We start from the raw sequence: 26,971 nt of genomic DNA, 5'->3' as shown, positions 1-26,971 counted from the left end.
CTCTGTTGCCCAGGCTGGAGTACAGTGGCGCAATCTCGGCTTAATGCAACCTCTGCTTCCTGGGCTCAGGTAATCTTCCCACTTCAGCCTCCCAAGTAGCTGGAAACACAGGCACGCACCACCACACCCTGCTAATTTTTGTAGAGCTAGGGTTGCGCCATGTTGCCCAGGCTGGTCTTGAACTCCTGGGCTCAAGTGATCCTTCCACCTCAGCCTCCCAAAGTGCTGAAATTATAGGTGTAAGACACCATGCCCAGCCTCACCTATGATTTTTAAGTTCTTCTGTATGCATGTTTCATTATCTTTTTTTTTTTTTTTGGACACTCTTAAATTTGACTGTCAAGGGAAAGAGCAACAGGGTGGTAGCAGAACTGAGGCAGAGACAGGTGTTTGTTAGGAGAAACTTCTGCATATGTAAATATTGCAAAGAAGGATAAACGTGAGAGAAAGGTGGTGATAAATGAAATTGTAAAATATCTGAGAAAGAAGAGATCAGCTAGATGCTGAGTACAGAATTAGAGATTTTACAAGGGATTGTGTTTTCAACGGGTGTTACTCTATACAGGAAAAAATATACATTTTTAAAAATTAAAATCACCCCTTAATCTCACCATGCAGTGATCTCCTTGGGGCAGTGATTTTTCTTTCCATGAATCTGTATTTTCTAATATTCAACAATAAACATGTGGAAAATATTTTTTTAAATAAAAATGTGATCATGCTGACAACAATGTGGCAGATGTACTGGAAGTTAAGACTGAAGGCAGGGAAGACAGGCTGAAAACTACTAGAAAAAAATTACAGTTGAGACATTACTAATGAACAGCTGGAGGAATCAAAGGACTTACTTAGGATACAGAATGAACTAGATTTGGTGACAACTGGATGTGGAAAGTGAGAAAGAGAAGAAATGATGCTGACCCCAGAGTATCAGCCTGGATTGATGACAGTGTTCTTAACTATAAAAGAAATACAGGAAGAAGCTAGGCATGGTGGCTTCTTGGCCTATAATCCCAAGTACTTGAGAGGCTGAGGCAGGAGTTCAAGACCAGCCTGGGCAACACAGTAAGACCCAGTCTTTTTTTTTTTTTTTTTTTTTTTTTTTTTTTAAAAAAAAAAAGGAAAGAAAAGGTGGAGGAAGGGAAGATTAAAAATGAAGGGGGAAGGAAAAAGGAGGGACGAGGAGAAAGAAGAAAGGAGAGGGAAGGGAGAGGAAAAAGGAGCAATACAGGTAGCTGGTCTGTTTACGAAGGGTTGGAGGCAACTGAGATTAAGATTAGTTTTGGACCTGACCAGTTCAAGTTTCCTGTGAACATTCAGATTGACAGAACAAAACAACGGAACCAGCCAGAAATGAACAATGACTATTCCCTTTAAATAGAGCTGCCCTCTTTAGGGTGGGTATGCTGTCTACCATGAATCCAACGTATGTACATGTACCTTAAACCTGCTTGGCTCCAAGAGGCAAAGAGTTTACAACCCTAGAATCAAATTTTAATTTCTCAAGCTAGTTCAGAAGTTATCTGTCTGGTATTCAGGAAATGAACACTCCAAATGAAATATTTGTTTTCTGAAAACCTTGACTCAGAATGAAATAAAATACAGTTCTGTATCTTCCTCTCATTGATCCCTGCATTTCATGCCATAGATGAAAAGCAGTAATTAGCACTAAGCCTGACAGAGTTAATGTTTCGTTTAAGCCAACCATTTTTATTTTACTTTGGAAGAATAAATTTTTTTTCTTGTAAAAATACAGTTCAAATTTTTTTACCTTCCAGGTTTCGGCAGGCTTAGCTACCTTCAAAGATACTGATATATATAAACTAAGAGTTACATAAATGTCATAAAGCATGTTATGTGGTGAAAAATCTACAGCCAGGTCTAGCACAAAGTATTAAATACGCTGAATAAAATGACTGATAATGCCACCTTCAAAAGGTGGGAAGTTTGGTTTGACCAACAAATTGAACTACAAATCTCACAAAAGAACTATGTAAACTATGTATTAGTATACTAGGGTATGTCATGTCATGTATTTCTTCAAAATGTAAGCAAAATGCAAACTTTAAGACTGTTAAGTTAGGTGCTGTAAGGGATATTCTATGGTCTGAACATTTATGTCCCTCCAAAATTCATATGCTGAAATCTAATTCCCAAGGTATTGGAATTAAGAGGTGGAGCCTTTGGGAGGTGACTAGGTCATAAGGGTGGAAAACTGGTGAAGGGGATTAGTGCCTATAAGAAGGCAGAGAGCTAGTTTGCCTTGCTGCCATGTGAAGACACAGTCAGAAGGTGCCATTCTGGACTACTGAATCTGCTGGCACCCTGAATCTTGGACTTCCCAGCCTCCAGAACTGTAAGGATTAAGTTTCTGTTGTTTATAATTACTCAGTCTAAGGTACTGAGGTATAGCAGCCTGACAAGAAAGATAAAATAGTTGGTTAGACGGATTATTTATTTGGCAAAGTCTTAGTTACCCAGGATGGAATATAGTGGTACAATCATAGCTCCCTGCAATGCTCCCGCCTCAGCCTCCCGAGCAACTGGGCTACAGGTGCGTGCCGCCATGCCCAGCTAGTTTATTTTTTATAGAGACAGGGTCTTGCTATATTGCCCAGGTTTGGAATTTAACTCCTGGCCTTAAGCAATCCTCCTGCCTCGGCCTCAAAATGCACTGGGATTAGAGGTGTGAACCATTGCACCTGACCCAGCAAGACATATTTAATTGGAAACTCGAGATCTGATTTGTAGGAGTGTATAATACATGCAACTTTGGATAAGTAACAATGTGTACCTTAGTATCTTCATAATTAAATACCTCAGATTGTTATTGAAAGAATACAATGAGATGGGCTGGCAGATGCAACTATTTTCAAGCTTAAAGTTCCAAATAAACATATTAAAGTAGTATTAATATTCACAGATGACAATAAGGAAAAAAATAAAATGGGAAATAAAAGAAATAAAAGATGACCCTAAAACAATTTACCCTAACCAACTTTCTTATAAAGTAAATAAAGCTGGCATGGTGGGTCATGCCTGTAATCCTAGCATTTTGGGAGGCCAAGGTGAGAAGATCACTTGAGTCTAGGAGTTCAAGGCCATCCAGGGCAACATAGTAAGACCCTCATCTTTACAAAAAATAAAAAATTAGCTGGGTGTGGTGGTGCACGCTTGTAGTCCCAGCTACTCCGGAGGCTGAGGAGGGAGGATCACTTGAGCCTGAGAGGTCAAAGCTGTAGTGAACCCTGATTGTGCCACTGCACTCCAGCATGGGTGACAGCATGAGACTCTGTCTCAAAAAAGAAAGAAAAATATTGATTCTATGACTTAGTAACACCATTCTTAAAAATTTATACTAAAGAATACCATAAAATTAGGGGAGGCAATACAAATGCCTAGGAGTAAAAAAAAAAAAATATATATATAGAAACAACAGGTATATAGCTAAGTAGATCATGGCGTACTGTTAGAATAAATATTGATGCTCAACTCTCTACACCAAAAGGCAGCTTCCAGAGCTTTTAAGTTCTATGACTTAAAAAGAAATCTAGGTTAGATCTTTCCTTCTAGTAGATTTAGTCTCAAAGGAATAAACATCTGGTGATTTGTAATATAATGAGCATTATTGTTAGAACATTCTTCTAATAAATCTATTTTTTAGAAAAGATGTACTGCATTGTCATTGCCATTTTTATTGCTGAGGTCAATATTTTCCAGTGAACATAAAATCTAGTTTTCTAATAAACTCATCTCAGATGGATAAAATTGATACCATAGATTCTCTGAGAAGACTTTTCTTCTGTCAAGTAGAGTTCTCTGAAAAGTATGAATTACAAATACAGTTAACCCTTGAATAATTTGGGAGTTGGGGAACCAAGCCCCAAACAGTCGAAAACCCACATGTAACTTCCGATTCCCCCAAAACTTAGCTACTAATAAACCTGTTGACCAGAAGCCTTATGTTATTTGTCAGTTACATAAAGTCAATTAACATGTTTTGTATATTATATACTGCGTTCTTACAATAAAGTGAGCTAGAGAAAACAAAATGTTAAGAAAATCATAAGGAAGAGAAAATACATTTACAGCACTGTGCTGTATTTATCAATACTGTAAATTTATGTTATCTGTTTATAAGATGGAATCATCTATCTGAAACGGTGGGCAACCACAACTGTAAATCTACAGTATTTATCAAGCAGTTCAACTTTTTCTGTCAATGTCATGACTTTCCTCTGCTTCTTAGGAGTACTTCCAGCATCACTAGTGGCATTTTGCATGGATTCCATGGTGTTTGATTCAAAGTTTGCAGTATTGCACTAAAACACAATGAAAAATACACCAGAATAGCAAGAGATCATTTTTTACTGCAATACGCAATTTAAAGGCGAGACTAACTGCTCATGCAGAGGGTCATACCGCATGTTAAGTGGATATTCCCAACACCTGAGCTCACAGCAATAGTAACAGAAGGTGATTATGAAATTTTATGCAGTTATGATTTGATACTTCATCTTTATATTTTACTTTTTTTTTGAGACAAGGTCTCACTCTGTCACTCATGCTGGAGTGCAGTGGCACTATCTTGGCTCACTGCAACCTCCGCCTCACGGGTTCAAGCAATTGTCCTGCCTCAGCCTCCCGAGCAGCTGGGCTTACAGATGCACGCCACCACACGCAGGTAATTTTTTTTTGTATTTTTTGGTAGAGACGGAGTTTCACCATGTTGAAGCTGGTCTCAAACTCCTGACCTCAGGTAATCTGCCCACCTCGGACTCCCAAAGTGCTAGGATTACAGGCGTGAGCCACAGCACCCAGCCCTGTTTACATTTCTTGACTGTGAACAGTGCTGTATATGGTCTGTAAGTGTGTAGGTATGAAAGTTTTGTTACCTTCTGGAACCAATTTTTTGTTAACAAAAAAATCATTATTAATTAAATCATTACTTATTAAATGATTCTCAAAGTTCCTTTTAGTTTAAAAATCCCAGAACCTAGGTTATTCTCATTTTCACAAGTTAAAGCTTTATTAGAAGTCTTTTTATATTGTTCAGCCTAATTCAATCATGTATCTGTAATTACTTTTCTATAGTTTTATATATAGTTTATATTCTCATTATGTTTTTAGTACTTTTCTATATTACCTTCGTCTAATGCTATTGTTATTTCCATATATCCATACCCCTAAACAACTATAATGGTTTAAAATGTTCCAAAAAACTAAGTAATAAATTTGGTTTTAGTACAAACTGTTTCAGTCAACCAAATAAACAAATAGGTTAAAACTCATGTCATCATTACCTTGTATCTTGTCCTAAGTAAACAGATTACCATTTTCAATTTAACATTGTAGGAAACGCTACTCAGTATAAACAATTCCCCCCCTCCCCACTTTCTACCTTTAAACACCACCCACTTAAACATAGACAAATTATATACACTTACAATTTTTTTTTTTTTTTTTTTTTTTTTTTTAAGATGGAGCCTTGCTCTGTCACCCAGGCTAGAGTGCAGTAGCGCGATCTCGGCTCACTGCGACCTCCACCTCTCAGGTTCAAGCAATTCTCCTGCCTCAGCCTCCCCAGTAGCTGGGATTACAGGCATGAGCCACCAGGCCCCACTAATTTTTGTATTTTTAGTAGAGACAGGGTCTCGCTGGTCTGGTCTTGAACTCCTGACCTCAAGTGATCTGCCTGCCCTGGCCTCCCAAAATGCTGAGATTACAGGCGTGAGCCACTGTGTCTGGCCACACTTATGCATTTCTAAGCACTATTTACACAGAAGACTTCCATCAGCAGGAATAAATTTTTTTTTTTTTGAGACAGGGTCTTGCTCTGTTGCCCAGACTGGAGTGCAGTGGTGTGATCTCGGCTCACTGCAGCCTCCGCCTCCCGAGTTCAAGCTATTCTTGTGCCTCAGCCTCCTAAGTAGCTAGGACTATTGGCATGTGCCACCACACCTGGCTAATTTTGTATTTTTAGTAGAAAGGGGGTTTTGCCATGTTGGCCAGACTGGTCTCAAACTCCTGGCCTCAAGCGATCCGCCCACCTTGGCCTCCCAAAGTGCTGAGATTATAGACATGAGCCACCTTGCCCAGCCTAAAATCTTAAAATGAACTGCTAACTTTATGGTTCCAGGGTAGTTACTTTGTCAAGCCCAAATACACACATAACAAGACAGTTTGGGAAACTTTTTAATTCAAGGAAGACAGTGATTTGTTTTCTTCTTTATCATGCTCAGGTATACTATACTGCGATTTTAGGGATTTTACCAATACTTTCTCCTGACCTACTAGGTGGAAACTTGTATATGCTGGTCAGAGTCATTAACAAGTAGGAAAAAAATCACATTTAATTCTTATAGGAAGATTTTCTAAGCTGAAAAATACAGCAAAAATGTTTAAACCCTGGCACTTAAGGTGGATAGAAAACTAAAGTATCTCATACATAGAGAACTGACCAAAATAAAAATACCAACTTTTTTCACTAGAATAGTTTCAATGTATGTGTTCTAAAATATAATAATGTATTATAAAAGATTGCAAGTATGTAAGAGTATGTAAGATCAGTATTTTGATAAAGAGCAAGTTCAATCTTCTAAGCCTTCTTAAAAACAACTTTTGTGCCGGGCGCAGTGGCTCACACCTGTAATTCCAACACTTTGTGAGGCAGAGATGGGCAGATCACAAGGTCAGGAGTTCGAGACCAGCCTGGCCAATATAGTGAAATCCTGTCGCTACTAAAAATGCAAAAATTAGCCAGGTATGGTGGCAGGCGCCTGTAGTCCCAGCTACTCAGGAAGCTGAGGCAGGAGAACTGCTTGAACCTGGGAGGTGGAGGTTGCAGTGAGCTGAGATTGCGCCACTGCACTCCAGCCTGGGTGACAGAGTGAGACTCCCTGTCTTAAAAAATAATAATAAATAAATAAAAATTAAAAAAACCTTTTGCTTCAAAGTTTACATAAATTTGGGCCTCAGTTGCCAAAAGTAGCCATAGAATGATTCTGAGATTTTCAGAATACCTTTAAGCAGCTGGGCGTGGTGGCTCATGTCTGTAATCTCACCACTTTGGAAGGCTAAGGCAGGCGGATCACCTGAGGTCAGGTGATTGAGACCAGCATGGCCAACATGGTGAAACCCCATCTCTACTAAAGATCCAAAAGTTAGGCAAGGCATGGTGGCTCATGCCTGTAATCCCAGCACTTTGGGAGGCCGAAGTGGGTGGATCACTTGAGGTCAGGGGTTCAAGACCAGCCTGGCCAACATGGTGAAACCCAGTCTCTAATAAAAATACAAAAATTAGTTGGGTGTGGTGGTGCATGCCTACAGTTCCAGCTACTTAGGAGGCTGAGGCAGGAGAACTGCTTGAACCTGGGAGGCGGAGGCTGCAGTAAGCCGAGATTATGCCATTGCACTCCAGCCTGGGTGACAGAGGAAGACTTCATCTCAAAAAGAACATAAAATGTATTTATGACAAGTTTCATTCTAAGAAGGAATTAAGAAATATGAAAAGTACAAACACTGATTTATAAAATCAATTTTGACCTCCTACGTTGCCAATTCAAGAAATTATCAGTTTAACTTTCATTTTCAATTATTAAAACTACAGCAGCTGAATTTTTAAAAATTCAGTATATTAACTGTTGCCAGTTCATGAAGATTTAAAATAATTTAAAAATATATTTTTTTTTTTGAGAAAAATATATTTTTAAAAGAAAAATCTGACTTTAGTCATAAGCAGATACAAAAAAAAAGTCAACATTAGAAAAAAGTGCTAAAAAAAAAAGCAGCAGCTAGTACCTTTTAATACTATTTTTACTATTTAGGATCAGGGGTAATCCTTTCCAAGCCATCACCATTAACTGTCTTAACTTTGTTACTTGCACTTATTTTCATCACAAACTTGCAAGGCTTGCAAGGACTGAACCAACCTTCCCTATCATTGGGGGGGTTTTTGTGTTTGTGTGTGTGTGTGTGTGCGCATGTGTGTGTGTGCGTGGTGGTTTTTTTGCTTTCTTTCTGGTGAGAGTCTTCTAAACTGAGCAATTTCTTCAAGCACAGCTGACCCTCAACAACACAGGTTTGAACTGCACAGGTCCACTTATACATGGATTTTCTTCTGCCTTTGTCACTCCTGAGACAGCAAGACCAAACCCTCCTCTTCCTCTTCTCAGCCTATAACAAGGATAAAGATTTTTGTGACTAGCTGCGAATGGTGGCTCACGCCTGTAATCTCAGTACTTTGGGAGGCTGAGGCAGGGGGATCACTTGAAGCCCGGAGTTTGAGACCACCCTGGCCAACATGGTGAAACCTCATCTCTACTAAAAATACAAAAATTAGCTGGGCATGGTGGCGCGAGCCTGTAATCCCAGCTACTGGGGAGGCTGAAGCAGGAGAATCACTTGAACCCAGGAGGTGGAGGCTGCAGTGAGCTGAGATTGTGCCACTGCACTCCAGTCTGGGTGACAGAGTACTTAATGAATAGTAAATATATTTTCACTCATGATTTTCTTAATAACATTTTTTCTCTATCTTACTTTATTGTAAGAATAGAGTATATAATACATCTGTCACATAAAATGTGTTAATCAACTGTTTATCTTATAGGTTAGGTTTCCAGTTAACAGTAAGCTATTAGTACTTAAGTTTTTGAGAAGTATAGTTATATATGGATTTTTGACTGCACAGGTAGTTCGCTTCCTGTTGTTCAAGGGTTAACAGTAAATTAGAATAATCTGAAGTAAAGCTCTGTCATCATGCAAAAGCTGTAACTATGTTTCAGAAACCCAATCTGTATTTCATAGACATTAACAGATGTTCTGTCCTCTGCAACATCTAAAAGAACCAAACACAAACTCCCTATACCAAAATACTCCCATCTCCCCTCAGCACATACTGAGTTCTACTCTCAGACACACCTTAAAAATAAAACATTTGGTAAAGGAATACCATTTCAGAAATGAGGAAAAGTATACAGAGACACAACACATTTGAGTTTGGAAAGAAAGCAATCACATAATCCTACTATCAATGAAGCAAGACCTAAAACTACTTGCTAAATTACTTGCTGTCAGTAAGGGTTACATACAGGAAGCTTAAGAAAAAATCTACTACCGGGGGCAGGGGGTGGGGGAAGAAAAGATACTCTCATTGAAGCATTATCTGCAAAGTGAAAGAATTACCAACCAAATATTAACTGGGCTGAAAGACGTGTATCGTTAACAGGAAGCTTACCCTGACTTTTAAATGCTGTATAAATTTTCCTTTTCAACCCAATTCTTTACTTTCTCTAACTGGGACAAGGCAGAAGCAAAAGACAGCAATGGAATCAGAGATAAGGCAAGAAGGCAATATACTCAACTGTGTTTTCCTATCACTTCTGGCCTATTTTGAAAACAGTACTATTTATCTTTGTTCTATTTATTAACCCAGAAAACACTGGAGTAATGATTGCCAGTAAGCACTGCCCTCATTGAGTTAAAAATCTAATAAAGACAAAGTGTCTTTATAATAGCTACAAGGCAGAAGTGAAAAACCCTATGAAAGAGGTAAAACATGATACGGGGGCACACAAGGTACTAAAAAGTATGTACAGCTGTGAGGATGAGGCTAAGGTTGGTGGATTTATGATGTCAAAGTATTGAGTTACAAAGAACTAAAATGGATTTTGAGTAAAATTTGAATTCAGGAAGAAAGTTCAAAGAGTGGAGGGGCTAACTAAATTACCTGCTAGGTAAGTTTTAAAAACAAACAAACAAAAAACCTAGGAACAATTAAAAAAACAAGACAGGGAGCTATCGAAACTGCCCAGAATTCAAAATGAAAATTCAGGCTAGACATGGTGGCTTATGCCTGTAACCCCAGCACCTCAGGAGGCCAAGGGAGGAGGATCGCTTGAGGCAGAGTTTGAGACCAACCTGGGCAACATTACAAAATATTTTAGAAATTAGCTGAGCATGGTGGCATGTACCTGTAGTCCTAGCTACTTGGAAGACTGAGGCAGAAGGATCCCTCGATCCTAGAAGTTCAAGGTTACAGTAAGGTACAGTTGTACCACTGCATTCCATCCTGGGCAACAGAGTGAGGTCCTATTTCTAAAAAAATAATAAAAATAAAATGGAAATTCAACATAAAAAGTCACTAATAATAGTTGCTAAATATTCCTAGCAAGTAAAGTATACTGACCGAATCTCCACATATGCAGTAATATCCATAAGGACAAGAGAGATATAAGCCCAGGGGCCAAAGTCATAAACAACTTGATTCTCAAGAATTTTAGTGGACTGATAAGTTCAACATAGGTTGTAGAATGGGAGATACAAGGACTAGCAATAATAATGACCCCAGTGAAGGGCAAAAAGACTTAAAAACAAGAATATCTTTCCAAGTACCTAGAAAGGACTATTCTTGGTACTGGGCCCTGATATGGTTTGATACAGGCCCCTAAGATTACTTTCGTTATTTTTTGTAGAGATGGAGTCCTGCCATTGCTCAGGATGTTCTCAACTCCTGGCTCCAAGCAATCCTCCCACCTTGGCCTCCCAAAGTGCTGAGATCCCAGGCATGAGCCATCGTGTCCAGCCCAGATTATGTTTTAAATGAGATTTTTATGCATATTCAACTCCAACAATTCATGATATAATAAAATATTTTTAAATTTTGTTTAGGTGGACTCTACTGTTATTAAAGAAGAATCACTGAGCTCATAACTGAGCCTATGGAACCGCCCCATAGCCACATCTTAATGTACTCAGTTCACTAAAACTGCTCCACAAAAAACTCTCATGACAGATACTTTGTTTGTTGTATAAAATAGCCATCAAACAAAACATTTTACTAAAGTTGATAAGACAGTCAGTAAGTGCTCAGATATGTACGGGAAATGGGTGGTCTTTGACAGAACTATAATTATGTAGGAACAAAACAAATATAGATATTTCCAATCTCAAATTTGATTCTTAAATCTTTCAAGAGGATTAAACTTTGAAATGTTTCCTGAACTCTAAAACAGGTACAAGGAGATGTACTACAACTTACCCAATTTACATAATTGGCACACCTAAATTCCTGCATTGTAGTGAAGGTGAGTCTACAACTTTGGCTGCACATTAAAATTACCTGAAGGCCAGGTGCAGTGGCTATCGCCTGTAATCCTAGCACTTTGGGAGGCCAAGACGGGCAGATCATGTGAGGTCAGGATTCGAGACCAGCCTGGCCAACATGGTGAAACCCCGTCTCTATTAAAAATACAAAAAATAGCCAGGCATTGTGGTGAGTGCCTGTAATCCCAGCTACTCGGGAGGCTGAGGCAAAAGACTCACTTGAACCTGAAAGGCAGAGGGTGCAGTGAGCCGAGATCATGCCAGGGCACTCCAGCCTGGGTGACAGAGACATCATCTCAAAAAAAAAAAAAAAAAGAATTACCTGAAGAGCTAAGAAAAATTACAATACCCAGGATGCATTCCAGAGCAATTAAATCATAACCTGGGGATGGTATTTTTTTAAAGTTTCCCAGGTGATTTCGATGTGATATCAAAGTTGGAAACCGCTGGTTTGAACTGCATGGTTAACTCAAAAAAAAAAAAAAAAAAAAAAAAAAAGGAGGAAGGTATGATCTACAGTAGAAAATGAAAGAATCAAACAAGAAACCTGGATGTAGCAACAGTACCTTTTACTAGTTTTAACTGGACTTCAATACTTTCAAATCAAAAGTATACTGAAACTTAAATCAAAATACAGCTGGGCACAGTGGCTCACGCCTGTAATCCCCGCACTTTGGGAGGCTGAGACAGGCAGACAGATTGAGGTCAGGAGTTCAAGACCAGCCTGGCCAACATGGCGAAACCTCGTCTACAAAAATTAGCCAGGCATGGTGGCGCATGACTGTAATCCCAGCTATTTGGACAGCTAAGGCACGAGAATCACTTAAACCTGGGAGGTTGCAGAGAGACAAGATCATGCCATTGCACTGGGTGACACAGTGAGACTGTCTGGAAAAAAAATTTTTTTTAAATTAAAATACAGTCATTTCTCATTATTCACAGTAGTTATGCTCTCTACAAAGTTGTGGCAAACACTGAATTAGTAAATATGGAATCCACAGTTAGAGGAAATATAGGGTTAGATTCCTGCCAGCCTCTGGTCACATTATTTTCTTCAACCAATCAAAAGTAACTTGTTTGTGTTTGTCTAAAGACTTTCTTTTTTGAGACAGAGTCTCACTCTATGGCCCAGGATGGAGTGCAATGGCATGATCTTGGCTCACTGCAATCCAACCTCCACCTCCCGGGTTCAAACAATTCTCCTGCCTCAGCCTCCCAAGTAGCTGGGATTACAGGTGCATGCCACCATGCCCAGCAAATTTTTTTTTTGCGGGGGGGGTGAAGGGATATTTTTAGTAGAGATGAGGTTTCGTCATGTTGAGGCTGGTCTCAAACTCCTGACAAGTGATCCACCCACCTCAGCCTCCCAAAGTGCTGGGATTACAGGAATGAGCCACCATGCCCAGCCTCTTATTTACTATATATTGTTGATTAATATCAAACTCACAGCCAAAAGCACTATAACGCATGCCTGAACAAATTTTCTCCAAAAGGCACAGCACAACCTTCACATATACACAGGAACACTAGACAGCACATAAGTTAAACAGTGAAATTACCAACAAAAAGCACAAAAAAGCGAAATAATGTGGCACAAAATAGACCTCAAAAATAACTGAATATGAGCTGAGTGTAGTCTTGTTTGATCTCAGCTGGGAGTGTGTGCATAGAATGGCAAATTCTTCACTGCTCTTTAAGTGTGCAAACGGCAAAAAAAAAAAAAAAAAAGCACTGCAAGTATCAGTTTTAGGGTTACAAGTAAGTGTCACGAAGACGTGAATTCACAAATACGGAAATCATGAATAATGAGGCTGGACTATAGAAACAAATCAAGGTAACCTAAACTAATTGTTATAAAGAAATGAATTCTATGTCTGTAACCCCAGCACTTTGGGAGGCTGAGGCAGGAGGACTGCTTGAGCCCAGGAGTTCAAGACCAGCCTAGGCAACATGGCAAAACCTCATCTCTACCAAAAATACAAAAATTAGCCAGGTGTGGTGGTGTGCACCTGTAGTCTCAGTTACTCAGCAGGTTGAGGTGGGAGAATCGCTTGGGTCCAGGAGGTCAAGGCTGCAGTGAGCCGTGACTGCACTACTGCATACCCTAGCCTGGATGAGAGTAAAACCTTGTCTGAAAACGAACAAAAAATATGCCCAACGAGGCAATTTTCTCCACTAGAACCCTTAAATTGGTTTTCCTAAGAATGTAACAAGTTTTCTTTTTATCAGATCTCTCTCTATATTTTTAAAACCTATTACTTGATTTCCTTTATATATGTTCCTTTCATGTAGTAAAAAAGACTATTGTAATTTTAAAATTTTTAAAATTTTATCTTATAGACTATCTCTAATCATAAAATGCAGCAATATTTACAGAAAAGGCAAGGTGGTTAGACTAGATGACACCTGAGATGCCCTCTGGCTCAAAGATTTTGTAAGTCTAAAGACTGAAGTTGATAACACCTCTTTTAATTACAATAAAGGCTTATAGGTGAACACAAAAATATTCTTAGCAGACCAGGAGTGGTGGCTCATGCCTGTAATCCCAGCACTTTGGAAGGCAAAGGCAGGTGGATCATGAGGTCAAGAGATCAAGACCATCCTGGCCAACACGGTGAAACCCCGTCTCTACTAAAAATACAAAAATCAGCCAGGTGTGGCAGCACGCGCCTGTAGTCCCAGCTACTCGGGAGGATGAAGCAGGAGAACTGCTTGAACCCGGAGGCGGAGGTTGCAGTGACCCAAGATCGTGCCACTGCACTCCAGCATGGTGACAAAGCGAGACTTGGTCTAAAAAATATATATATATATATTTTTTTCTCAGCAATATTTTATACTACAATCACATTTTTTAATAGTAGGACTGCAATATAAATTCTTATCTGAGAAACAGCTCTCCACTCACCCAGAGAAGTAACCTGAATCCAACTTGATACTATCAAACCTGATGGACTCTCAGCTTGGTCCTATACAACTTCAAACGGAAAACAAGCTGACACATTAATACTATGAAACTAAATAATCCCTACATTATATGCAAAAATGAGTTCAAAATGAATCAAAGACCCAAATGTAAAAGCTAGAATTATTATATTTTCAGAAAAAAACTTAGATGCAAATCTCCATCACCCCCTGGATTAGGCAATGATTTCTTAGATATGACACCAAATACACAAAGAAAAAAACACAAATTTTGCCAAAATTAATTTTTGTCCTTCAAATGATACTATCAAGAAAATGAAAACACAGCCCACAGAAAAAAAGGAAATTGGCTGGGCGCGGTGGCTCATGCCTGTAATCCCAGCACTTTGGGAGGCAGAGGTGGGCAGATTACGAGGTCAGGAAATCGAGACTAAAATTAGCTAGGTGTGGTGGCACACACCTGTAGTCCCAGCTACTCAAGAGGCTGAGGCAGGAGAATCGCTTGAACCCATGAGGCAGAGGTTGCAGTGAGCCAAGATCACAGCACCACACTCCAGCCTGGCGACAGAGCAAGGCTCCGTCTCAAAAAAAAGAGGAAATTTTTGTGAATGTAATAAATAATGTCTAATAAAGGACATGGTGTCTAAATATACAAAGAATTCTTACAATTCAACAAAATGACAAATTGTTTAGGACCAGGTGCAGTGGCTCACGCCTGTAATCTCAGCATGTTGGGAGGCTGAGGCGGGTGGATCACTTAAGGCCAGGAGTTCGAGACCAGCCTGGCCATTATGGCAAAACCCCATCTCTACTAAAATATAAAAACTAGGGCCGGGTGCAGTGGCTCATGCCTGTAACCCCAGCACTTTGGGAGACTGAGGTGGATGGATCACGAGCTCAAGAGATCGAGACTAATCCTGGCCAACGGGGTGAAACCCCATCTCTACTAAACATATAAAAATTAGCTGGGCATGGTGGCACACGCCTGTAGTCCCAGCTACTCGGGAGGCTGAAGCAGGAGAATCGCTTGAACCTGGGAGGCAGAGGTTGCAGTGAGCCGAGATCACGCCACTGCATTCCAGCCTGGCAACAGGGCGAGATTCTGTCTCAAAAAAAAAAAAAAAAAAAAAAAAATTAGCCAGGTGTGGTAGCACATGCCTGTATTCCCAGCTACTCAGGAGGCTGAGGCAGGAGAATCGCTTGAACCTGGGAGGTGAAGGTTTCAGTGAGCCAAGATCATGCCACAGCCACTCCAGCGTGACAGAGTGAGGCTCCGTCTCAGAAAAAAAAAAAAAAAAATTTAATGGGCAAAAAATTTGAATAGATATTTCTCCACTGAAATACCAATATGCACAAGAAAAGACATTTAATACATCATTAGTCATTAGTGAAATGCAAACCAAAACCACAATGAGATGCCACTTCACACTAGGATGCTATCATTGAAAAACCACCATAATAAACACTGGCCAAACATAGAAATTGGAGTTCTTGCACACTGCTTACAGGAATGCATAATGCTGCAGTTGCTGTGGAAAAGTTTGGCAATTCCTTAGTGTGGTATTGTGATTTACAACAAGAAATATATATTTGGTCTTCATCTAGCTCCTAAAACCCTTGGAATCTAGTAAGTTATAAATATCCTTTTATATGTTAATACCATGACTGGTGGCTGGGGGCTCCTGGAGAGCCTCAGAGTGGGGACTGACAGCCAAAGGAACCAACCATGTGATTAGAGGGTGGAAACATTCAGCCCCACCCCATGGATCTTTGGGGAAGAAGGGAGGGGCTCAGGGTTGAATCGAACACCAATAGCCAATAATTTAATCAATTATGCCTAAGTAATGAAGCCTTATAAAAACCCGAAAGGAGAGTTTGGAGGTGAATAGGAACATAGCCACATACCCCACGGGGCCAAAGGCTCCTGGGTTCATGACCCTTACAAACCTCACATATGGGGCCGGGTGCAGTGGCTCACGCCTGTAATCCCAGCACTATGGGAGGCCGAGGCGGGCGGATCACGAGGTCAGGAGATCGAGACCATCCTGGCTAACACAGTGAAACCCCGTCTCTACTGAAAATACAAAAAATTAGCCGGGCAAGGTGGCGGGCGCCTGTAGTCCCAGCTACTGGGGAGGCTGAGGCAGGAGAATGGCGTGAACCCCGGGGGGCGGAGCCTGCAGTGAGCCGAGATCGCGCTACTGCACTCCAGCCTGGGCAACAGCGAGACCCTGTCTCAAAAAAAAAAACAAACAAACAAACAAAAAACCTCACATATGCATAGCTTCATCTGTCTGTTCAATTGTATCCTTTAAAATATCCTTTGTAATACATTGGCAATTGTGAGTATACTGTCTTCCCCGGTTTCTGTGAGCTGATCTAGCAAATTAATGAACCCAAGAAGGGGGTTGTGGGAACCTCCAATTTGTAGCCAAGTCGGACACAAGTTGTGGGTAACCTAGGAATCTACAACTTGTGACTGGTGTCTAAAGTGGGGGCCAGTCCTGTGAGACTGAGCCCTTAACTCTGGTTAGTGCCAGAAATGAATTGCAGAACACCCAGCTGATGTTGAAAAATTGTTTGGTGTGGAAAAAAAACCCCACATATCTGGTGTCAGAAAAGGAGAATCAAGTGTTGTGGGTGAGTATATAAGAAAAATCATTGTTTTTTCTCTTTAGACTTAGAAAGTTAAAACACAGAGTTACTGTATGACCCATTTGTTCAACATTTACTGAGGTCCTCCTATACGCAAGGTATATTAACAAAAACAAATTAAAACACAAGCCTACATAAAAACTTGTACATATATGTTCACAGCATTATTCATACTAACTAAAAAGGGGAAACAATCCAAACTGTCAATTCATTGATGAATGAAAACAGGAAACACAAATATCGGATATTTAAATAACTGGTGAATGGATAAACTGTGGTATAACCAAAAAATGGGCCATTACTTGGCTACGAAAAGCAGTAAGTATTCATACAAGCTACAACATGGATGAACCTCAGAAACATTATGAACTGGGCATGGTGGCTCAGGCCAGTCATCGCAACACTTTGGGAAGCCCAGGCACGAGGGGTGCTGAGACTGGGAGTTTCAAGATCAGCCTGGGCAACAGTGAAACTGTCTATATGAAAGTTTTTTTAAGGCCGGGCACAGTGGCTCATGCCTGTAATCCCAGCACTTTGTGAGGCCGAGGCGGGCGGATCACAAGGTCCAGGAGTTTGAGACCAGCCTGGCCAAAATGGTTAAACCCCGTCTCTACAAAAATACAAAAATTAGCTGGGCACAGTGGCTCACACCTGTAATCCCAGCACTTTAAGAGGCTGAGACAGGTGGATCTCTTGAGGTCAGGAGTAAGAGACCAGATTGGCCAACATGGTGAAACCCCGTCTCTACTAAAAATACAAAAATTAGCTGGGTGTCGTGGCGCACGCCTGCAGTCCCAGCTACTCGGGAGGCTGAGGAAGAAGAATCGCTTGAACCTGGGAGACGGAGGTTGCAGTGAGCCGAGATGGTGCCACTGCACTCCAGTCTGGGAGACTGAGCAAGACTCTGTCTCAGGGGAAAAAAAAAAAAACCTACAAAAATTAGCTGGGTATGGTGGTGCATGCCTGTAGTACCAGCTACTAGGGAGGCTGAGGCAGGAGGATCGCTTGAACCCGGGAGGCAGAGGTTGCAGTGAGCCTATGGTGCCACTGCACTCCAGCCTGGGCGACAAAATGAGACCCTGTCTCACCTGTCTCAAACAAACAGCTAAGTGAAAGAAACCAGGCACAAAAGGTCATATATAATTCCACTCTCACAAAATACCCAGAATAGACCAATCCAGAGACAAAAAATAGATGAGTGGTTTCCAGACACTGGGGAAAGGGGGAAATAGGGACTGACTGCTAATGGATAAGGAGTTTTTCTGGGGTGATGAAAATGTTCTGCAAACAGCAGTGATGGTTCTGAATATATTAAAAACCACTGAATTGTATACTTTAAAAGGGTAAGTTTTATGATATGTGGATATTTCAATTAGAAGAAAAAACTGTGCATTAAAAGGATGTCAAAATGGACGTTAATAGCTCACAATTTTATTTGACTAATTATCAAGTTTTGAAGAGGATTGGCAAAAAACACACACTTACTGGAAACCATACTTCCACCCTCCTTCCTGTGGTCTGAAAATACAAAGAAAGACCTCATGTAACACATGGTCATAAAGGAAATCTATCTTTTCCATTGATAGCTAGTGCAGGGACTAGAAATCAGAAAAAAAAAAAAAGACAAAAGCATCTAGTAGAGTTAGCTTAAAATGGGAAACATATAGCATTAGAAGATAACTCACCAATTCCAAAGATCCAGGAAATGAAATAACCTATCTGTTTTTATCATCCCTATTTTATATTTGGGGGGTGGGAGGTTACACAGCTACTAAACAACAAAACTAGAATTCAAACCCAAGGTTATCTGATTCCAAAAGCTGTGCTCACTTATTCATTTATTCAACATTTACCGAACCCTCCTACATGTCAGGCACTAGATTACATCCAAGAAAATAGTAAATAAGCCAATTAATAAATAATAGCCAAAGGTATGAAGAATTTATCAAAGTAAAGGAAATTATTAGTGCTGGGATGGGAGAGCTATTTTATATTGGATAGTCAGGAAGGGCTCTCTTAAAAAAAAAAAAAGATATTTGAACAAAGCTCTGAGTGAAAAGAAAAAAAAAAAAAAGGAAGCCATCCAGATGTGTGAGAAGAGCATTCCAAATAGAGAAAACAACAAACAGGAGTAGCAAGGAGGCCAATAAGGCTACAGAGACATCAGTACCTGGAAGAGGTTAAGGCCTCCTAGGCCATAACATGAATTTTGGATTATATTCTGAGGAAGAGAGGGAAGTCATAGTAGGATTATGAGTGAAATGACATGACTTTTGTTTAGAAAGAATCTACTGGGAATCTAAAGAGATAAGTAAACAGATGAGGGCAGAAGTAGGAAAACCAGTATGACACTGCTAATATAATCCAGGCAAGAAATGAGGATGTCATCTGTATTTACATCAGGAATTCAGAAAAACAGTTGAATTCTGGATATATTTTGAAAGCAGAGCGGCTAGAAATTTGCTAATGGTTTGACTGTAGGGTGGAATGAACCCAAGGCTTCTGGCTGAGCAAATGGAATGAAGTTGCCTATATACCAACATGGGGAATACTACAGAAAACAAGTTTGGGTAAGATAAATAAAAAACGCAGTTTTATATGTTTACCTATCTGCTAATCTGTTTTTGTCTTACCCACTACACTCCATAATGATTTTTGTGCAATATAGCTTTCCAAAAAGTAGTGAAACAGGACCTGAATTTGGGTCTTTTGGTTACAGAGCCTGTGTTCTTTATCTCTAATGAAGTTTTACAAAAGCAGCTAAATGAAAGTAGTCTTCTCTTAGAATAAAACAACTCGAAAGCATGTGCTGTTTCTTGGTGAGCCAAGAACTACATTCACAAATAAAGGCTTTCAAATGAGGACACTTTAATACCTGACAAACATGAACAAGTATTTTGCAGATACTAGTCATAATGAAGCAGACAGCAACAATATAAAGATGGAATAAAATTCATCTAACAAATGCTTAATTTAGGTAAATACTAAGGAGAACTATATTTTCAGAGAGATGCCAGATCATCCCACTTTTTAATTTTTATATATATTTTTTGAGACAGGGTCTCACTCTGTCACCCATGCTGGAGTGCAGTGGCACTTTATTTTTTATTTTTATATAAATTTTTTGAGACAGGGTCTCACTCTGTCACCCATGCTGGAGTACAGTGGCACAATCCTGGCTCACTGTAGCCTCAAACTCCCTGAGCTCAGGTGATCCTCCCACCTCAGCCCCCCAAGTAGCTGGGACTACAGGCATGTGCTACCACACCCAGCTAATTTTTGTCCCATGCTGGGATCATCCCACCTTAAAAACTCTCCTCGATAATGAAGATTATCTTTGAAGGCCAGGCGCCATGGCCGGCCTTGAAGGATAATCTGATATTACTTTCTGCTTTAGATCTCCTGCTTCATTAAGGCAGAAAAAAATACTTTCCCTCTATCCCTTAAATGTGCACACAGTGACTACAGTAAATATTTGTCCATTACTTAACACTTCAAAAAGCATGCCTAAATAGCAAATTCTGCATTAGTTTTATTCTATTTTAGGTCAGTCTATTAAGCAATTCTATAATAGTAAGGTTTAGTACCTATAAAGAAATAATTTAAAATTCTCATTTATATACCAAAAAAGTGGCTTATTTTCTTGCTGCATGTGTTTGCCATAACTGTAATGTTCTTCATAGTATCTTCGTATTCTTTATAAAAGAGGAAGTCAACTAACCTAATTTCATTCTAATAGAGACATAGCAGTAACTGCTGGTAAGTATGTACTTATTTGGAAAGTGACTTACTCAAAATTACACAGTAACTGAGTAGTGAAGCTAGGATTAGAAACTAAGCTCTGAAATCTGTTGATGTTGTGAAGGTGTAAGTAATGAACACAGTTTGGCATCACAGAGAAATCACTGGTGTAATTATGTAACTTTTCAGTCAAGAATTAAGCATTTACTAAACTATTTTATAGTTTTTATAGCTAAAAAAATAAGAAGAAATATTCCTGAGTTTATAACACAAGGTTACTTTATGTATCAAATTTTAAAAAGTTGTTCTCATGTGTATAGTTGTGTACTGAGTAAAATTATAATGGTAAATTTTTACTGTTCAAAAAATAATCCATTTTTTTTTCCTTTATTTTTTTTTTTAGCTGGAGTCTCACTGTCGCCCAGGCTGGAGTGCAGTGGCATGATCTCGGCTCACTGTGAGGCACCTCCGCCTCCTGGACTCAAGGGATTCTCCTGCCTCAGCCTCTCAAATAGCTGGGATTACAGATGCACTCTACCACGCCTGGCTAATTTTTTTTGTATTTTTAGTAGAGACTAGGTTTCACCATGTTGGCCGGGCTGGTCTCGATCTCCTGACCTCAGGTGATCTGCTCACCTCAGCCTCCCAAAGTGCTGGGATTAGAGGCTTGAGCCACCATGCTGGCCCATTTTCTAACTTTTCATTATGTTGTAACCCTTTCATACTGACATCAACAAACAGATGTGGTATCTAACTGTCAAGGCAACATGAGTACTATAACAGTAATGTCTGTAAAAGTCCATATTCCATTTCTCTCAATCACTATAGCCAATTACTTGAGCAAAGAGCAGTGGGCTGGGGGCAATGGTTCATCCTGTAATAATCCCAGCACTTTAGGAGGCCAAGGTGGGCAGATGGCTGAGTCCCAGAGTTCAAGGCCAACTTGAGCAACAGGGAAAAAACCCATCTCTACAAAAAATATAAAAATTAGCCAGGCACGGTGGCATGTCTATAGTCCCAGCTGCTTGGGAGTCTGAAGTGGGAGGATCACCTGAGCCTGGGAGGACAAGGGCACAGTGAGCCAAGACCACGTCACTGCACTCCAGCCTGGGTGACAGAGTGAGACCCTGTCTCAGAGAGAAAAAAATTTAAAAGCTGTGAATAATCCAAAATAATGCATTATTTCTAAGTCTGAAAATAAGCACACATTCATACTTTATCTCCTGTTATTAAATCTCAACCTCCTTCCATCCCTCCAAATTGACAGTTAGCAGTCTAAGACCCAGCTAGGTAAGAGAGGAAGTAAATGCAGAAAATTTACAAGGGTAATTCAACTGACCATTTATCTCAACTATATCACTGTTTTCAGAGTTGACAAACATCAACTACTATGCACTGACTTTCTAAGATCTTAAGACACAACGTAACAGGAGGTTGTATCTAAAATTAACAATTCTAGAATGTCAAATTAGAAAATTATACAGGGTATACATTAAAATTGCTAATTTAGGAGAAGTCTGAATGAAGCAGTTAAATTCTAAAATCAGAAATTATATCCAGGAAGTCAAGTATTTCATAACATTAAATAATCCATAGGAAAGAAAAAAAGGTTATAAAATATAAAAAAAGCATTTAACAAAAAAAAAAAAATACAATTTTAGGATTCACCTGAGAAAAGAATACCTCAATACTGCTACACTTTCAAAAATGTTTAGAATCACATAAAAATTCACTTCAATAAAAGAATGCTTCTGCAGTTCAGGGATAAAAGTTTCTACCAAATAATCAGAGTCCCTAAAATGCTAAAACTAAAAATTTGCTACAAGAAACTTTTCATGTAATATTTTAAGATTTTTAGAATTACCAAAATTAAATGTTGATCTGTTTAACTCCTGTCAATGTTAGGTATTGCCACAAATATAACATTCTCTTAATGATGGTTTCTTAAGGCTGGGCACATTGGCTCATGCCTGTAATGCCAGGATGTTGGGAGGCCAAGGCAGGTGACTGCTTGAGCCCAGGAGTTCCAGACCAGCCTGGGCAACATAGTGAAACTTGTCTCTACAAAATACAAAAACCTGTAGTCACAGCTACTCAGGAGGCTGAGATGGAAAAGATCACTTGAGCCCAGGGAGATTGAAACTGCAGCAAGCCGAGACAGCACCACTGCACTCCAGCCTGGGTGACACAGTGAGACCCTGTCTCCAAAAATGAAAACGTTTCTTAAAACATAATTTAACTGTAATCTTACTTGGTGATACATTACTTTTTTCTAGGAAGGAAAAGAAAAAAAGAAAATGAGTAAAGAATGTCTCAAAGGGATCACGTAAGTCTGAAAACCACTATCTTGAATTGTATATGGCAGAACTCTAGCAATATTAGGGAGTAGAGCATCCCCAGCATTTACAGGTGTGCCAGAATATTGATCTCCCGTCCCAGGAGTTTCATGAGAAGCTGCCTGCCAGGTGCTTCTAGCCTCCCAATCTCATCTACTTTAGTGTACTATTCAAAACTTACTTTCTATGTGGACAGAACCTAAAAGATGGTTGAGACGCACTGACAGAATACATTAAAGCAGTTACTAGCGCAACTTTAAAATACATACTATCCAATAAGAAATTCAAAGTCTACCCTTACTTCTTGTACTCATTATCAAGTAATGAAATCCCATGTTACATTTGTATAATATGGCATTTAAAAAAAAATACAGTTCCTCTTAGAGCTTAAGTAACTTTTTCAGCAGCAGCAACATCCTGGTGTGGCTAAGATAAAGAAATCTACTAAAAGCTTTTTGGGTTAAGGACATGGTCATTCCATGTTACAGCTTATTTTTTCCTAATCAAAATCCCCAAACGATCAATTTCCTAGCCTTCCTCCATGTTTTTTCTCCACTGCACTATCACCTTCTAATATAATAACACACTTGGCCAGGTGCAGTGGCTCACACCTGTAATCCTAGTACTTTGGGAGGCCGAGGCCAGTGGATGGCCTGAGGTCAGGAGTTCAAGACCAGCCTGGCCAACATGGCAAAACCCAGTCTCCACTAAAAACACAAAAAAATTACCTGGGCGTGGTGGCCAGCGCCTGTAATTCAGCTACTCAGGTGACTCAGTAGGAGAATTGCTAGAACCCTGGGAGCGGAGGTTGCAGTGAGCCAAGATCGCACCACTGCACTCCAGCCTGGGCAACACAGCAAGACTCCATCTCCAAACACACACAAAAAAACCAAAAACAAAACACAACTAACTTAAATATGTTGTTTTTATCTGTCTCTTCTTACCAGACTATTTATTATTAAATCCACAAGGGCAGAAATCTTGTCTGCTTTTGTTCATTGCTATAACCACAGCACCTAGGTAAGTGTCTGACACATAGAGGTCCCCCAAAAGATAACTGGCTCAGTGAATAAACAAATTTGATAATCTGACTGAAGATTTATGTATAATCTAGTTGTCTTAAAAGAGCCAAATGTTGCCATTAAGATAGTCAGGATATAAATTCTGTATAACAAAGATACAGAATAACCACACAGACAGTAGGGTTGTCTTTCAAACAGCCTGACTTACATATATTAAAATATTCTTAAAGATACTACCAGCAAATCTGCACTAGATATTTTAAAATACAAATAAAAGGGAAAGACTTTTTATTTTAATAAAAATAGGAAGCATCCATTTTCCATTCCTCCAACCAGAAAACACAGAAGGACAGAGAGTGATAAGATTTCGATGGAACAAGGTGAAGGAAAAACTTAAAAGAGTGGTAAGACAGTCTGATAGTAATACTTAGGGCACAGAAAAATGCACTATTGCACTGTCAATCAAGTATTTGTTTCCAATTCTTAAGACATCATGTAGGCCAGGCACGGTGGCTCACACCTGTAACCCCAGCACTTTGGGAGGCTGAGGCGGGCGGATCACCTGAGTTTGGGAGTTCAAGACCAGCCTGACCAACATGGAGAAACCCCGTCTCTACTAAAATACAAAATTAGCTGGGTGTGGTGGTGCATGCCTGTAATCCCAGCTACTCAGGAGGCTGAGGCGGGAGAATCGCTTGAACTCGGGAGGTGGAGGCTGCGGTGAGCCAAGATCGCCCCATTGCACTCCAGCCTAGGCAACAAGAGTGAAACTCCGTCTCAAAAAAGAAAAAAAAAAAAAAGACACCATGTAAAGTTCAAGATTACCAACCCCTCTCTTACAAACAAATCTGCCTTTTCCAGATACTAAATCTAACCAGATGACACACTATGTTCTCTTGTCAAATACAAGTGTTGTAGATTTTAATCTTAATGTTTAGCCTCAAATAATGTTTTAATCTTAATACAGATAATCTTAAACTTGTCATAAAAAATGTTTTAATTTTAACACAGATAAAAATCTTTAAGTGGTAATGTAGCCTATTGCATCTACTGTTCAACTAGCATTCCACAGTTCCTTTTTTGGCCTCAAATGACGAAACTTCTCTAACGTCTCTGGGGAGACTAGTGTAAAGTATAATGTTTCCTGAAATTGTTCCTGTTTTTTCCCTGCACCATTCGTGACATCTCTTCAACTAGAAATGTTACATAAAACTTTTCTGTTCTGCAGGCAAGTCCAGAGGGAGAAGCAAGGTAAAGAGAATATTGTAAGGAAAACAGGTTAAAAGGGGAATAACATAAAAGCACAGGAGTAAATGTGAGGCAAAGCTATATTTGTACAAAAGAGGAAGAAGATGCAGAAAAGGGAAGAAAAACACTTTTAGCAGAGAAAAGAAAAAAATGGAGGAGGAACAGAGACTTGTTTCTTCCAGAAACAAAAGCAAAAAACACTTCTAAGAAAACGTGGTCTCTTTACCCAACGGGATATTATGAAAACGCTAAAGGGTATTCAGCTGACACTCCTATTGAGCGTTCTATTTTCTCTCCCAATGTCTTTGATACCGCTAGTCTTCACCTGTGAATTAAATGCAGGCTATAGATAACTCAGTCAATCTCTACAAAATTACAATTGTGGTTGCCATCTTTGCCTGGAAACAAAAAACAAAAAACCCACAACTCCCTAGATTCGGGAAAAAGGAGTAAATTAAGTTGGAAAGCCAGAAAACCACGCCTTGCTAAGTCGGGTGGATATGGCACAGGTTAACAAACGCCTCCTACCAAACTAAGGTTCCACTAAAGGTCTGGGAATAAGGGCAAAGAGATGTATAGCCTTATCGCGACCGCAAGGGTGGGGCCTTGTAGGGGGAAACAAAATAGAGGGCGAGCTATCCCGAGAGGTTTAAGGGGGCTGAGGACTCGACTCTCGGGAGATCGCCCATCAGGCGGTGGACACGGGTCAGCTTCGAGAAGGAGGAGACAGTGGACTGCTGGAGGAATGTCCGCGAGAATACCGAGGCTGATAGAGAAGATACCCACGGGCACAGGATTAAGAGTCAAAGGGAAGAGAGGGACGGGGCCGAGCAGTCTGGGGGGCCCCGCGTGGGAGGCCGGAGCAGAAGCCGCTAAGCGCCGTCCGCAGCCAGCCGCCTTCTCCGGAGACGCATTCCCGGCTCCCGCACTCAGCCCCTCGCCACCCCTGCCCGGGCAACAACCGCGGGCGCAGCTGTTTCTGTTGGGCCAGCGACAGCGGGGGTAAAGGCAACCCTGGGGCTGGCGAGCAGCAGACTGGCAGCGGCCGTGTGTGTGTGTGTGCGGGGAGCCGATTCTGAGACCGCCAACGCCAGACTTTGCCCTTTCTCCCCCAAGCCTCCTTTATCACCCAACTTCCCGGCCGGCTGGTGTCCGCTTCGACCGACGGATACCGCACCCCCCACAACGCCTCTCGCCGCCTCTTGCCCCTCCCCCGACGCCGAGCTGAGGGAAAACAGGCCACTCGGACCGATCCCGAACCCGCCCGGGTGTCCCCGAATCGCGGACGCCATCCCCGCCCAAACGCTGGCACTCTCTCGGCGGCTCCCTGGCCCGCCCAGATGCAGCAAACTCCTCTCACCTGCATTGACGCCATGATGGAACCATCCCCGCAAGACCGGCGAGGCCAGAGACGCAAGGGGAGGAGCTGCCGTGCTCGCGTCACGCCGCGGGGGCTCAACATTCCGGGCGCGGGGGCGGGGCCTGCGATGGGAAGGGGATGGCGCGAAGGGATTGGCTGGCGCGCTGGGCGGACGGGAGGAGGGGCTACGGGGCGGGGCGAGGGCGCGGTAAATGGCGCTCGGAGTACTTTCCGTCTCAGTCCGGCTGGCCGCTCCCGTGTCTGGTCCCCATTTACTCTCGTTACTGAGGAGACACGGCTCCAGTTTTGACCCGATTACGGTTGTTTTCTTCGTGTATACCGCGAAATGCTGATGACGTCCGGTTCCGCGCAGTTTTTTTCCTATTTCGTTTTGTTTTTCCAACCACAGCTGTGCGGTTCACAGATTTTTCCCTTGGGATGTGTTTTCCATGCCACCAAGCCCACTCTCAGAGCCTTGGGGCCCCATAAAACTTCCTGCGCAGCTGCTTTCCGGTCTTTGCAGACCTGGAAGCCTTCTCGTATTCTTAATGTGGGGAAGAGAGACATAGGTTTCCTTGTACAAC

General features: G+C 40.8%; 1 protein-coding gene across 2 annotated transcripts in view; it reads right to left on the bottom strand.

Moving 5' to 3' along the window:
* UBE2W (ubiquitin conjugating enzyme E2 W) overlaps window positions 1-26,489 on the bottom strand; it is an 89,028-nt gene extending 62,539 nt beyond the window's left edge. The window contains exons 1-2 of one of the 2 annotated variants that reach the window (XM_003269433.4): window positions 26,388-26,449; window positions 18,166-18,198 (exon numbers count right to left, since the gene is read on the bottom strand). In XM_003269433.4, the coding sequence (XP_003269481.3) occupies window positions 18,166-18,198; window positions 26,388-26,402 (48 nt within the window). In that variant the 5' untranslated portion in view covers window positions 26,403-26,449. Of the gene's footprint in view, window positions 1-18,165; window positions 18,199-26,387 lie in introns of both variants that reach the window. The other variant, XM_003269432.4, reaches the window with a different exon arrangement.
* Window positions 26,490-26,971: the final 482 nt, after the last annotated feature.

Source organism: Nomascus leucogenys, chromosome 16 (genome assembly GCF_006542625.1).
Source record: "Nomascus leucogenys isolate Asia chromosome 16, Asia_NLE_v1, whole genome shotgun sequence".
NCBI classification, from domain to species: Eukaryota; Metazoa; Chordata; class Mammalia; order Primates; family Hylobatidae; genus Nomascus; species Nomascus leucogenys.
This window is presented reverse-complemented; position numbering and strand designations above follow the sequence as displayed.